The sequence below is a fragment of the Heptranchias perlo genome, chromosome 4 (genome assembly GCF_035084215.1).
Source record: "Heptranchias perlo isolate sHepPer1 chromosome 4, sHepPer1.hap1, whole genome shotgun sequence".
In the NCBI taxonomy this organism is placed as follows: domain Eukaryota; kingdom Metazoa; phylum Chordata; class Chondrichthyes; order Hexanchiformes; family Hexanchidae; genus Heptranchias; species Heptranchias perlo.
This window is the reverse complement of record NC_090328.1, coordinates 113,831,064-113,845,612: the sequence shown is the minus strand read 5'-3', so window position 1 is coordinate 113,845,612 and position 14,549 is coordinate 113,831,064. Positions and strand designations below refer to the sequence as shown.

The 14,549-nt window shown below is 41.2% G+C and overlaps 1 protein-coding gene across 4 annotated transcripts in view; it reads right to left on the bottom strand.

The window, feature by feature from the left end:
• Positions 1 to 225: 225 nt before the first annotated feature.
• Positions 226 to 14,549, bottom strand: part of bnc2 (basonuclin zinc finger protein 2) — a 539,145-nt gene continuing 524,821 nt past the window's right edge. For all 4 annotated transcript variants that reach the window (XM_067983466.1, XM_067983467.1, XM_067983469.1 and 1 more), the window contains one exon: positions 226 to 8,741. In XM_067983466.1, coding sequence (XP_067839567.1) covers positions 8,084 to 8,741 — 658 coding nt within the window. In that variant the 3' untranslated portion in view covers positions 226 to 8,083. The remainder of the gene's footprint in view (positions 8,742 to 14,549) is intronic.

Sequence of the window (14,549 nt, the reverse complement as noted above, 5' to 3'; positions counted from 1 at the left end):
TCCTGAAGCAGGTACCTATTAGACTCCATCACGTTTCATCTTAGCTCGGGAATCAGGTGTCTATAACATTTTAGCCCAGGAATCTGAAACATATGCAGACATCACTAAAGCATCTGTTTTGAGGAACCTCGAGGAATTAAATGTGTACAGGGTTTCTGGCTCAGATGGCAATTACATTTCGGAAAGATTTTTCTATCTTTTTAAAGAAAGGGACACATTTGCCAGTGACTGATAAATCTTTAATATAAAAATTGTACAAGAATTCTGATACAAATTACAAGAGGTATTTGGACAAAATATGAATAAAATTCCATTTACATCCCAAACCCTTATGCATTTTATGCAAAAAACCAGAGACAGTATATAGTACAGAAAGTACAAGGAAAACAATTTCAAATAAAAAGAGGACTTTTTCTCTTCTCCAAACTACTAAATGGAAAAAACTTGTTTTGTTTTCGGTACATACAGTATTTATGAAACTACCAATGTCATGATTATTAGATCAAAGTGAAGCAGGCTTTTCAATTCCCCAGGTACAGCTATACTTTGTAGAGCATACTGTGGCTACACAATCATTAGAAGCAGTGCATTAACTTTCACAAAGAAGCAAACAAACTGAAAAAATAATTTTAAAAAAGAGAGAATTACAATGAAAACTTCCTGGAAAGGAACCAATGGTACTTTTTGAATTTTCTTTTTTTAAAAAACGCTGTAACAATTCTTAAATTGCAGCCAATAATAGCAATGGATTTTCTTCATCACCAACTTGTATGTGTCTAAAATTACATTTTTTGAAAAAAAGTAAAACTTGATGGAGTGTGTTAGTGCAGGCCCTGTCCTACTCATCACATCTGTAAGCACATCAGTCGGGGAACCATTTTCCAGAAAATACATAAACAATTACTTGCCTAAAAATAATTGCACTAGATTCATAGTTGTATAATATATCTGAGAAACACTTAATACTACAACGTGTAGAATACAGACTTATAAGTTATTAGGAGTCGCTTTTTTAAAGTTTATTTTTAGTAAGTTTAGCAAAAAAAAACATATTTTAAGAAGTCTGGTGTTTGTTGGGAGAGAGTAGCTGTACAGAAAGCAAAAGAATTGAAATGCATCACAGTGAATAATTTAAAGACACTGGAACAGAATGTGGGTGTTAAGTGAACTCTTTATACTGCCATGCAGGAGTGCCTTTGTTTATGTTATCTGGGAGTCTGAGGCAGGCCTCAAAGATGTGATGGTTTAGCATCGAGTGGCAATAACCCCACCGGAACTACTGACACCGCAGAAGCATTTATGGGATTAGGTGGGGCATATTGGGTTCTTGCCGTGCTGATATTAATAACTCTGTTACTCGGTGTATGTTCCAGCCTTGGACTGCACATTCTGCTGCACAGAATGGCAGTAATAGTGTTGTGGCTCACCGCAGAAAGAAAAGTTACTGAACACAGTCTCTTTAAAAAAAAATCCAGATGTGGAATTAATTAAAGTCAATTCCAGACTTTCAGTCAGAGTTCAGAAACTCTCTGATGTAGGAGTGTGACATCAGGCTTGTTATCAGTGTTGGACAATAGGTGGATTCTGAAATGTCAATAGCATCGAGTTAGCTGGTGTATCGGCACTGACCACAATCATTCCAGGAGAGGCTGCTCTGCCCCATTTCAAATTCAGTCTTTATTGTTCCCTTTTAAAAATACATTTGCTTTGCTGTTTGTGAAGTTTAAATGGAGCAGCACTGTTTGTACCTCGTCTTACCACAAGGACAAATTTCTAGCCTAATGTACCCACTGTTGGGTTGCCTGCATGACCGTGTATAGCACACTAACACACCCACTTTGGTCAGGTAACCCTGGGCAAGGGGAGCATCGCTTCACAATAAACTCCAATCGACTGTGTTCCGCATTGGACACGTCAGGTCTGAACACCCTATCATTCTGAACTCTAATCCACTGCAGCTTTAAACTCAGTCAAGGGCTGTCAGCCGCAGCATTTCTCCGCTGAGCCTGGCCTAACAAGTCATCTTGTTACTGTCTGTCTGCGATCAGCCAAGAGCAGCTCTGGCAGCCCTGGGTTGCAGAGAGACAGGGCCCCAAACTTCGAGCTGGGACCTCCGATCGCTCACCGCATTGCAGATGCACGCATCAGTGAACTCAGGGACAGGCTGAATTCCTGTACTCAATTTTCCCTTCACATACGATAAACAGGCAATTACACATCCTCTTATACTTGATGGCCGCGTGCTGAACTTAAGTGTACACTATTAGTCTGTGTCCCTGTAGGGCTCGCTGGATAAGTACATGGAAGAGCTGAGGGGAGGAGGGGGGATGTTATTATGTGTCAGAATCTTGCCATCAACACTCGCATCTTTGAAAGCGATAAAGTGACATGTGAATAATTAGAATTGGGGCTAAATGACAGGAAATACTAAGTACCTCCAACATTCCAGCATCATATTCCCCAGTTTGTTCAGAACTTGCTCTTGTAGAATACGTATTAAACGACCACTCTTCCTCAATACAGTATTTGTCTTTTTTAACATTAGATTGTTGAGAAATAGTTGAAAAACCCACAATACTGCAAGGAATCAGCTGACTGAAGCAGAAGATTCCAAGTCCACAATCTTTGGCAAATTGACCAAAGCGAAAGATTTTGTGCAAATACAAAAAAAAGTTAACATTTAAAAATGCAGGAGTAATTTTATAAAAAAAACACAGTCCAAGCACCGAAATGAAACAGCAGAAAAACAACGCGAATTTGTTTTCTACACGGAAAAAAAACAACTTTTAAACTGTGAAATAATCAAGTGTTTAAGAATTACATTAGTGTTGCTGAATTTCACCTTTCTCCAGGTAAAATGCACTTGATGATGATTCTAACAGACAGACACACCCATTGTTTGGCTGCATGCAAAGCCGGAATAAAAGTCAGTCTTCATACAATACTATGTGGTAAGTAATGCGGTCAGTGTGATTCAAAAACTCGGAGGACATGTAACAAAGTAATATCATAACGGAAAAAAGTTATTTTGGGGGCAGGAGAGGAGGAGGAAAATCTCCTTTCTGACCGCATTATATAAAGCACCAAATGAGAATAACAAATTTGAATGACTGATAATGTTCTTTATATCTCGGGATAATACTGGTCCTCTTCGGTCAACAGGATTGCTCAGTCATGACTGTGTAAGTGCTTCCGACGCTGGTGCCTTTTAAAGTTTCCTTTTTTTCAGGTAGAAAATGTCTCTTCCTTTCCAACTCTTCAAAAAAAAATGATCTCAAACAAATCCACCCTCTCCCGTGTGAGGTCAGAGACCTGACCAGAATAAACTTGCTGATTTTAAGACTAAGAGTGCATGCTATTCACTAAGACTATAATCGTTAACTTTCTGAGCGTTGAAGTAGTCAGTTTTTGTACCAAACCTCTGGAACTTGATAGTAGTTTGCAGTTCAAAGCCCCACCAGTGCCGTCCAACCAGTGCTGAGGGTATGTGGACAGTTTCTGGAAGAGGCCAGCTGTCAGTGGTGCGCCATCAGTTCTATCATCACCTACAAACTTCTCTCTTTTTGAAGCTGTTATTTGCACAAACTAACCAGATTAATGCAAATCTGAATTTAGTCTGTATATTTATTGTTATAAATGATAAATAAAGATCACACTGGGGCTTTGAAAGTCAAAGTACTATGAATTAAGATCAGCTCAGGGGTTCTTTTATTTAAGGGTCATTCTCCATTTTCAAGTCAGCTATTGGGGCTCTCCTATTACACTTTCAACATTTGGTAATGCAAAACTTTACCTTATTTCTTCATAGTTCAGTTCAGTTGCATGCTCTAAATGTTCACATAATATAGATTTCAATCTACAACACTCTTTAATTGTAACACTGTGTGTTATACCACAAACTCCACCAAAAAAACATTTCTTATGGCTCCGTCATTAAGAAAGAAATGATTTGAAAACATCCTCTCTGGTGAATGCTACCCATTAGAACATAAGGCTCCTAGAGACAGCAGTACAGAAACAGCTCATTGTGAGTTATCTAATGGTCACACTGTGATCATCTTTGCTGGAGAATGACCCTAAACTTCTCTACATCTTCCAAAAGACGTGTTCTGTAATCGAGCATTCTGTGTGCAAAACATTTGGGTTTTTAAGCCTTTCAGTACTTGGTACATTCAGTGCCTGAAGGATTCAGAATTTTGATTTTTTTTTTGCAGCCAAATATTTGTTATCAGTATTTGAGCAATTGTAATCCCGGCAATAAAAAAAACAGGGTCCTATTTACAGCTTAAGATCACCTTCTTTTCAGAATCTGTGCAAAGTCAGCAGTTTTTTTAAGTCTGTAAAAAAGTAATACTTCAGCTTTCTTAGCATTGCTTTTCACCAGAGTGTGAGCTGGCCACGATGGGGGCTATCTTTTGGAACCGAATGGCCCTCCTGTAGTGGGGTCACCTTTTTAAAAAAGGGTGAGGATGGTAGCCAAGAAAGAAAAATGTATAAAATGACGCACATCACCATGTAGTGTTGAAAAGTTACGTGACTGGATTCATGTACTACTACGAGAGACACACTATTTGTTTTTTCAGACAGGATGCTGAGGCATGCCAGCAGATCCCTGTCGCAATTTCTAGCAAGTAGTTAAACAAGCCGTGTTTCACCTTATTTTTAAAAATAATAGGAAAAAAAAGAAAAGAAAAAAGAGCTTGTAAAAGCGAACATAAAACGAAACAAACTGTCAAGCAAACAAAGTCTTCCTTTCACATCCTCCTCACCATCACTAACAAAAGCCCCCCCCCCCCAACAAGATCTTACGCTAGGACATTAAAAAAAAGCTAACAACCATCAATAATAGTGTAATACTGACGAGCCAAAGGCCTTATTTTGCCATATTTAGAGTTTATTTAAGAAAACATTCCTCTTGTGTTAGCTGGTAGTGTAGAGGACTCTGCAATTACTGGTTCCCCCAGCCATCATTTACTATCAATGTGCTCATCCTTTAGTTCTATATTCCTTTAAATTGATTTGTGACTGTTTTGACTAAATAAGTACCTTTAATTTTAGATTTAAGTAGTGAAACTATTTTTTAAAGATGTGCTCACACATAATGGTGAAATTATCCACAGCAATTAAATATCAGGGACACAAGTTATAAAATAGGAAGTTGGAAGTTAGACAGAAAATCGGGTTGAACGTTTACACCCCTAGGATAATAGAGTTGAGAAATACCACTAAAACAGATTGTCTGGTTATTATCACATTGCTGTTTGTGGGATCTTGCTGTGCACAAATTGGCTGCCCATTTCCTACATTACAACAGTGGCTGCACTTCAAAAGTACTTCACTGGCTGTAAAGCACTTGGAACGTCCTGAGGTCAAGAAAGGCGCAAGTCTTTCTTTCTTTCTAAGTCATCAGGGACAGCAATTGAAGTGAATAATCGAAATGGGTTCAAAACAATTGGTGCATTTCTGGTGTGAGGAGGGATTAAGGTATTTGCTGAGGTTGGTAGGGTCGAAAGGTGGCAAAAAGAGGCAAGTTTGTTGGATTAATGACCTCTTCCTGTTCTTAAACAAAAATCCTAATGTTTTAATTAGTAACATCAAATTTTGTTTGATAATTGCTCCTGTGAAGCACCTCGGGTTACTTTACTACTTTAAAGGCGTTATATAAATGCAAGTTGTTGTTTTGCCATCTCTAGTGCCTTTGGGATGGGAACCTGAACTCTGGTATCTGCTCCAGTGTAACATTCATGTGGAGCTAGAGCCAAATGGAAATACCAGAATATTTCCTATTTTGTGATTTACTTTTTTATGTGAATGAGTTATTCAGAATATTCCAGCTGTCAAGTGTTTGTAGTCAAAGCTATAAAAATTTCTATATTTCTGCCCAGTGTCTGCTTTTGGGTCATTTGCTGAAAAGTTTGATGATTTGTATGGTTTATAAAAAATAGTAAAACACAATGACCAGGTATTTTTTTGAAAGAAACATTTTTGAAATGAGAAGAGCCATAAACAAGAGGCATAACTGCTAACCTTCAGAATTCCTTGTCATTGGTACCCTAGTATTGTTAAACACATGTTAGAAAAGTTTAGAATCTGGCTAGAGATTCATTGTCCTATTAGAATTTCAGGGGTGCTCTCTTTTAATTTCAGTGCAAAGATTAGCCAAATGGGGCAAATGGCCATAAATTGGTGAGTATATAGCTTGCTCTGATTGGACCGAGTTAGTGACCATAACGATACAGTTCACATCCTACAAAATGAAAGAAGGTTTAGTGGTGTAACAGCGGAGTGTAATGGGCCTTGCCTGTGTTTTCCAGTTGGATAGTACGTATCTGCCCCAGCCATATAGTGGTCTAATACTGGCCACTGAGTAATAAAAGTATCAAGTGTCATTGTGATTTCCTATCTCATCATTTTCCTGTATCTTGTGCAGAGAAAAAAGCCCAATGCAACCAATAACAGCCTTCGGTGTTTGGAAGAAGCAAGAAGGACCAGTATGTATGGGAATAGCCAGATGTATCACCAGGTGTGGCTGTATCAGCACTATCCTCTGTACCTTAGATATCCCAAAAATCAGAGAATACTGGGATATACTAATGCCCTAAGCCTGAAAATAAACTGCTCCTAATGCTGGCCTCTGAGCCTGAGTGGAGATGTAATAACAACAACTTGCATTTATAAAGCACCTTTAACATAGTAAAACATCACAAGGTGCTCCACAGGAGCGATTATCAAACAAAATTTAACACCGAGTCACATAAGGAGATATTAGGAGAGGTGACCAAAAGCTTGGTCAAAGAAGTAGGTTTTAAGGAGCGTCTTAAAGGAGGAGGGAGAGGTAGGGAGGTTTAGGGAGGGAATTCCAGAGCTTAGGGCCTAGGCAACTGAAGCCATGGCCGCCAATAGAGGGGTGATTAAAATTGGAGATGCTCAAGGGGCAAGAATTGGAGGAGTGCAGAAATCTCAGAGGGTTACAGGGCTGGAGAAGGTTACAGAGATAGGACACCTTAGTGGGATTTACCTGGCTTTTAGGGAAAGAGCCATCGTGCAGCTGATAAAACTTAATATAATCATTAAATTCATAGGATGGTCAGGTCACCTCCTCTAGTTTATAAACAGTGACATGATGACAACTGAAAAAGCTACTGATTTCATTGAATCATAGAAAGTTACAGCACAGAAGGAGGCCATTCAGCCCATCACGTCCATGCCAGTTTGACTCATGAGATTGATACTTTGGAACATAGGAACAGGAGGAGGCCATTCAGTTCCTCGAGTCTATTACGCCATTCAATTGGATCACGACTGAACTGCTTCTCATCTCCATCTACCCGCCTTGGTTCCGTAACCCTTAATACCCTTGCCTAACAAAAATCTATCAATCTCAGTTTTGAAATTTTCAATTAACCCCCAGCATCCACAGCTTTTTGGGGGAGAGAGTTCCAGATTTCCACTACACTTTGTGTGAAGAAGTGTTTCCTGACATTACCCCTGAACGGCCCAGCTCTAATTTTAATGTTATGCCCCCTTATGGAAGTAAAGGACAAGGCTACAAAGTGGCGCAAAATCTGCACAGAAGACAAATACATTGATTCCAAATATGATGGTTATCTGACAAATTAAAAGAGAAGTTTGAATTTTACTTTATAAGTTCCATGTCACTGATTTTAGAGGAATATTTCTCAAACTACAAATATTATAAAAAGAGGGCCTTGGCTTTATCAGGATGACAGTATAATAGATTCACATCATAGGCCTTTCAAGGGTACAGTATTTACAAAATAAGCCGCCATGCTCAATCAAAGTTTCTTTCAAAAGCTGACAAGTAGTTAAGTACACAAAGACAACAAGAAAGTACTTTTTTTTTCGCAGGCAACAGTCACAAGATTGTTCAAATTGTCTCTTTGGAGATGAATTAAGCGTGAGCGTTTTAACAAGAGCAGGGGTTTCAATCTATTGAGCTGACACAATCGCTCCTTGTGTCCAAACCCCAGGTCGGAGAGCAAAACTGCAGAGAAAGCACCTGATGTCAAAAAGGCCCGGCAGTTTGCAAAGGTTAGGGGGTTACCTGGAGTATTGGCCTGCATTAATCTATGGAGGCGAAGGGAACGTTTTTGTGTAGATTAGGGTTCTGGCTGTGCCGATTCCGGCTACGCAGAGAGGAGAACATCATGTTGCAACCAGGAACCTTGCACTTGTGCATTTCACGGAGATGCACAGTCTTGTAGTGCACCCTCAGAGTCCCCTTGTTGCTGTACATTTTGTGGCAGATAATACACATGATTCCACCATTGCTAGTTGATGCTGCCTGCAGTATGGAGGAATCTAGGACTTCGTTACTGGAACCGGCAGCTTGTGGCTGGGCCTCCGCTCTGTGAGTGGATTCACCACTGTCGCTGGCCCCATCCATCTCCTCCAGCAGGATCCCCTCATCACTCCCCACCTCTGATTCCCGCGAGGAGTGGATGCTACTGCTGGACTGGACGCTAGATGTAGTGCTGAGGTCCAGCACCATGTAATCATCTGCTGTGACCCGTCCATAGCCATTGGTGTGAGAATCTTCTGTTCCAGCTGGTGAATTGGCTTCGTCCCTCATGTCCAGTCCGATTCCATGCTGCCCACCGTAGATCTTGGCCAAGAATTCCTCGCGGAGATCCTTGGCGAGAGGTGGAGCCGGATCCATCCCCATTTCATCCAGTTCTTTGGTCAACAGCTTACGATGCAGGTTTATATTTGCACTGTGCCTGGAAAGAGTAAGAAGGAGTCTGGTCAATACATTCTACTTTTACACCAGTCCTAGAGTTCTAACCTGTAGCAGAACTTAATAAATATCGAGGTTTACAAATACCATGGGCAATGAAAAGTGTACATAAAGAACTCTACTGACTCTTTACCAACTCCCATTCTTTAGATATTAGAGTATGAGAATAACCTTAAAGCAAAATATAGAAAGTGTATCGAACAGTCACCATATGTTGTGTTCAAAATTGCTGCAAACTCTCTCACTACTTTGAGGTTTAAGAGGTGAGTTATCTCCCACAAATTCCCCACACAGTAAGTTCCCAATCTCAGCCGGAATAGTCTGTAATAGTTGGTGAATGGAGGAGAGGTATTTCCCTACAGGAAAGGAGGGAGAATCAGAAGGATAGTTGATTTGCACTGTTCTAAGCAGCTACTGAAAGCCATAGGCAGCACGTTAGAACAAGTTGCCTGATCACTGATTCTGTCAGGCTGTCACCTTTTGGGCTTTTTTGACCATTTTTCCACAGAAAGGATTTGGAAACGAGTTACATTCAAATGTTGGGTTTTTAAAGCAAAGTGCAGTCACACAAGTTGAAAAAGCGCACTGAGATAAACGGCGGTTAAAATGCTAATGAGATAGGCATTGAGATTGTCTAAACAAGGACCAAAAACTAACAATTCATTGATAATCATAATTGATAAACATCTCACACCCACTGTGTTGGGAAGTCCCTAATCCCAGGTGTTCAGTAGGGGTTGTATGACATGCCCCCCCAACTCTGGTTGTGAACATGGAGCAAAAATAGGGATGGAAACACACACTGACAGTCAGGTTTCTAAGCAGAAAGCTGTAGGGTAGTCTTTCACCCAGATTCTGAAGGGTAGGAGCAGCAGGGTAGTTAGACGACCCACTGATGTGGGGATGCATAGCATGTTCACTACTTTGTATTATGTACAGACAAGTTGTACTGGTTAAATTAAGTGAGACTATTGATAACTGTTGCTCTGTATGTTCAGTTGCTGTCTGAGAAATAAAACAACATAATATTTAATTCTGGCCCTGCCTACTGAAGGATTGGAGACAAACACATGACAACACGTGTAAAAACACATGACAACACGTGTAAAAACACATGACAACACGTGTAAAAACACAATATCTGGTCTGTATGTTAAAAGGGAAAAAGCATTTTTAAAAATAAGGGAAGGGGAAAGTCAGCTCTATAATTAAAATGTGATTATCTCCATGACGCCTATAGTTTAAAAAATATATCCCAAATGTGTGAAGCATGATTTTGAAGACAGCTGAAGCTTGCTCGAACCCTGTCTCAATTCTAACAAACTGCACAGCTGTACCAAGACTCTACGAAGAGACAACAAACCTCCTGGGTATCCTTTCCCTCCAGTCCGTCATGCTTTTGAGAACTTTTAATATTATAGGCCTTGGTTCAATTATTATAGATGTCATTTTGACTTCTGCTTGTTATTTTTTGGGTTGATAATTAAATAATGTGGATTTGTTTTATTGGATTGTATAGTTTGCATATTTAACCTGTCATGGAATGATTCAAAGATGTCAAATTGTTCAATCAACCTAAGGTACTTAAGTGCAACCAGTTTAGATTGTAATATGGGCTTAACATACAACATACACACTGCATAGTTTAGATATATGGGCATACGACATAGAGAAAGCAGTGAACAACTCCACATCTCACTGAAGGTGCTGACTCATACTTAAATATTATGGATTTCTATCAGTCACATAATCAATACACTTGCACTTGCTTACATCACAACTTTTCTAATCTGCACTCAGTGAATTCATCGTTCACTCAACCTAATAAGCTTTACATGTTAGTAGTTCCACTGTAATCCAAGTAAAACAAATTTTAAAAGTTAAACTGTGTAGTCTGTTACAAAAAAAGGTGTTCAGGCACCAGCAATATCGTGAGGATGAAGTATCACGTGTAAAGCACACTGGCATTCCTCATCTACTTATGATCTCACCTGATTGAATTATAGCCTTCTAACTCACTTCCAGCTGTGCCTTGTTCTGTGTAACAATATCCCCATGTCTGTTTAATATTGTCCAATATTTACCCATGTCATGATAAATATACCACATCTGTCCTGGGAAAAGATTCCAAGCACAACACAAATCTACCGATTCCAACAATATAGAGCTGAAACATCAGCAAAATGGACTCCCTTTCTGGGTTTGATAATAAATCGCAATGGTGCACAAGTGTGTTACATCATGAAGCTGAATCTAGACATAAGAATGGCCTAGAAAGGAAAACAAGGCACGAACGGCACTTAATGCAGGAAAGTTATTGGAAATTGTTGGAATATTGTGATTTCCTACAAGGTAATTATTGCACCATCGATATAAAAATCATCTTGTGATATCCCTAGATGGACTTTGAAAGATAAACCCTTAAAACCTAAAGGTGGGATTGATATAATACTTCCTAAAGCTCTTTGCAGGTCAGATTTCAAATGATATTTGAATTAGATTACACCTTGTCCCAGTCTTCAACTCTAGTTGGCTTTGTGATGTGCTGAGATGGGCTATTACTGCGTAGGATTCTGCTGCTGCTCCATGTCCCCTTCCCTTTGTCAGCAGTACAGCTAGTTTCATCTAATACATTTATATTGACATTTACTCAATTTGGTGCTCTTGAATACTGTAACAAATCAGTCCATTGATGCAGGTGTAATGTAATAACTAAAATGAACTCTGAGGAGTGCATTAGTGTTGGATTCAGGAGCTGGTTAGGGACGTGCAAAGATTTAGCTCGTAAGGCTTTTCAATTTACTAACGGAGAATCCCTACTCTCCCCAAAAATATCTACTATTTTCAGAAGCTGTACTCAAAAAAAAGTTCCCAGGAGTATATAGTCAAAAAAGATAAGAACTGCACCTCCAAAGTTAGCAACCAATATTACTTACAGGTCCGTTACAAAAGTGTCTCAGTAACAACCCAAAAAAAAGTAACAGGCAACAGGAAGAGACTTTCACCCCAACACTCCCCGCGACGTTATATACAAGAAGCACCACCTTGTAAGAAAAACATTATAAAATATGATCATTTCTCTTGTTTTCAGGAACACTGTGCGCACACTTTAGTGGAGTGTTGATCTCACAGGACCCTCTGGATTTAGCGGGGACAGCTGTTTCTGTGTGGTTAGGTACCGGAGGATGGGCAGGCTTGTACATTGTCAATCCTCTGTCCAAACATGAAGATAATGGACTCTTGGTTCAATTGTGTTGTCTTGAACTATGTGACATCTGCTTTACTTCTGGAGATGATTGGCCTTTTATCTGCAGTTTTTGTACCTGTAGAGGCTGGGATTGCAGAGTGAAAATAGACAATGGTAGGTGGCGAAACAAATTTCCTTCTAATAACTCATCCTTAATGAATATGAGTCCTAAAAAGCCAGTTGAAAACTGAGAATGACAGGGTAAACAACTGATTTACTGATATTCTCAGTCTGCCCCTACTTTTCCCTGACACTTTGATGAAACAAATACATTTCAGCTCCTCCACTGGTCTAGTGTGTGAAGACACTGCCCAGTCTAGACTGAGCCCTAACAACTGGTCCAATTCCCAGTTGGTGTTGAGTTACCATGGCAATGATTAGACTCAATTCATTTAGTCTCAACACCCCGGACTAGAGAAAGGGAAACAATCAGTCAAAGATCCTCAACCTGACTGGAAGTGTGGGTGTGTTTTCTGTATGTGTGTGTGTGTGTGTCAGTGTGGATGTGTGTGTCAGTGCGGATATGTGTGTCAGTGTGGATATGTGTGTGTGTGTGTGTGTGTCTGTGCATGTCTGGGTTTGTTATGCGCATGTGTGTGTGCATGCCTGTGCGAGTGTGTGTATGTGTCTGTGCGGGTGTGTGTCTGTGCGTGTCTGTATGTGGGTGTGTACGTGTCTGTGTGTATGTCTGTGCGTCTGTCTGTGTCTGTGTACGTATCTGTGTGTATGTCTGTGGATATGTGCCTGTCTGTGGGTGTCTGTGTGTGTGTCTGCGGGTGTATGCGTGTCTGTGTGTGCATGTCTGTGTGTGTCTGTCTGAGTGTCTATGTCTGTCTGCATCTGTGTGTATGTCTGTGTGTTTGTGTGCCCGTGTGTGGTCTGTCTGTATGTCTGTGTCTGTTGTATGTGTCTGCGAGTGTGTGTGCCTGTGTGTGTGGCTGTGTGTATGTTTGTGTGTGTCTGCGAGTGTGTGTGTGTTTGTGTCTGTGTGTGTGTGTCTGTGTGTGTCTCTGTGTGTGTCTGTATGTGTGTGTGTCTGTTGTGTGTTGTGCATGTGTCTGTGTGTCTGTCTGCCTGTGTCTGTGTGTGTGTGTTTTGTGTGTGTGTATGTGTTGTGTGTGTCTGTGTATGTGTTGTGTGTCTGTCTGTGTTGTGTCTGTGCGTGTGTGTGTTTTGTGTGTGTGTATGTGTTGTGTGTGTCTGTGTATGTGTTGTGTGTCTGTCTGTGTTGTGTGTGTGTGTGTGTCTGTGTTGTGTGTTTGTGTCTGTGTCATGTGTCTGTGTGTGTGTTGTGTGTCTGTCTGTGGGTGTGTACGTGTCTGTGTTGTGTGTTTGTGTGTGTGTCTGTGTCGTGTGTGTGTGTCTATGTATGTGTTGTGTGTCTGTGTCGTGTGTCTGTGTCTGCGTGTCTGTGTGTGTGTCTGCGTGTGTCTGTGTATGTGTTGTGTGTCTGTATGGAGGAGGATCAGGTTTTCTGCGATACTCTCACCCAGCTCAAACTCATTGCTTACGTTCACACAGGACGACTGCTCACTTTAATGAGGTGCCAGAGGGGTGTGTGTGTGTGTCTGTGTGCGTGTGTGCCACAGTCTCCAGCACTGGTGGACCCACACTCCAGCAAGAGACAGCACGGGGGGTGGGGTGGAATTGTGGGGGTCAATAACAAGCTTCAAAACTATATTGTCCGGTTAATGATAAAATGTTTATTGCCACACCAAAATTATTTGAAATAACATTCAGTTGGAGAGAGGGAGCATTAATGCTGAGTTGTAGCCAGTGCCAGTATAAGCATGGTTTTAAAACTGAGACTGTGGCTTCTTCACAAACATTAAAGGCCTCCAAACAATCAGCTAATTGTGATAATGACCAGAATTAATGATTAGCATAAACCAAAAACAGTCAAGCATCTTCTAAAGGTGTCAGCTGTGGCTCATTGGGCAGCACTCTCACCTCTGAGTCAGAAAGGTCGTGGGTTCAAGTCCCACTCCAGAGACTCGAGCACAAAATCTAGGCTGACACTCCCAGTGCAGTACTGAGAGAGTGCTGCACAGTCGGAGGGGCAATGCCGAGGGAGTGCTGCACTGTCGGAGGGTCAGTACTGAGGGAGTCTTGCACTGTCGGGTGGTCGGTACGGAGAGAGTGCTGCAGTGTCGGAGGGTCAGTACCGAGGGAGTGCTGCACAGTCGGGGGGGCAATACCGAGGGAGTGCTGCACTGTCGGAGGGGCAGTTATGAAGGAGTGCTGCATTGTCAGAGGGGTTGTACAGAGGGAGCACTGCACTGTCGGGGGGGCAATACTGAGGGAGCAGTGCACTGTTGGGTGGTCAGTACAGAGAGAGTGCTGCAGTGTCGGAGGGTCAGTACCGAGGCAGGGCTGCACAGTCGGAGGGGCAATACCGAGGGAGTGCTGCACTGTCGGAGGGGCAGTTATGAAGGAGTGCTGCATTGTCGGAGGAGTTGTACAGAGGGAGCACTGCACTGTCGGGGGGGGCAATACTGAGGGAGCAGTGCACCGTCGGGTGGTCAGTACGGAGAGAGTGCTGCA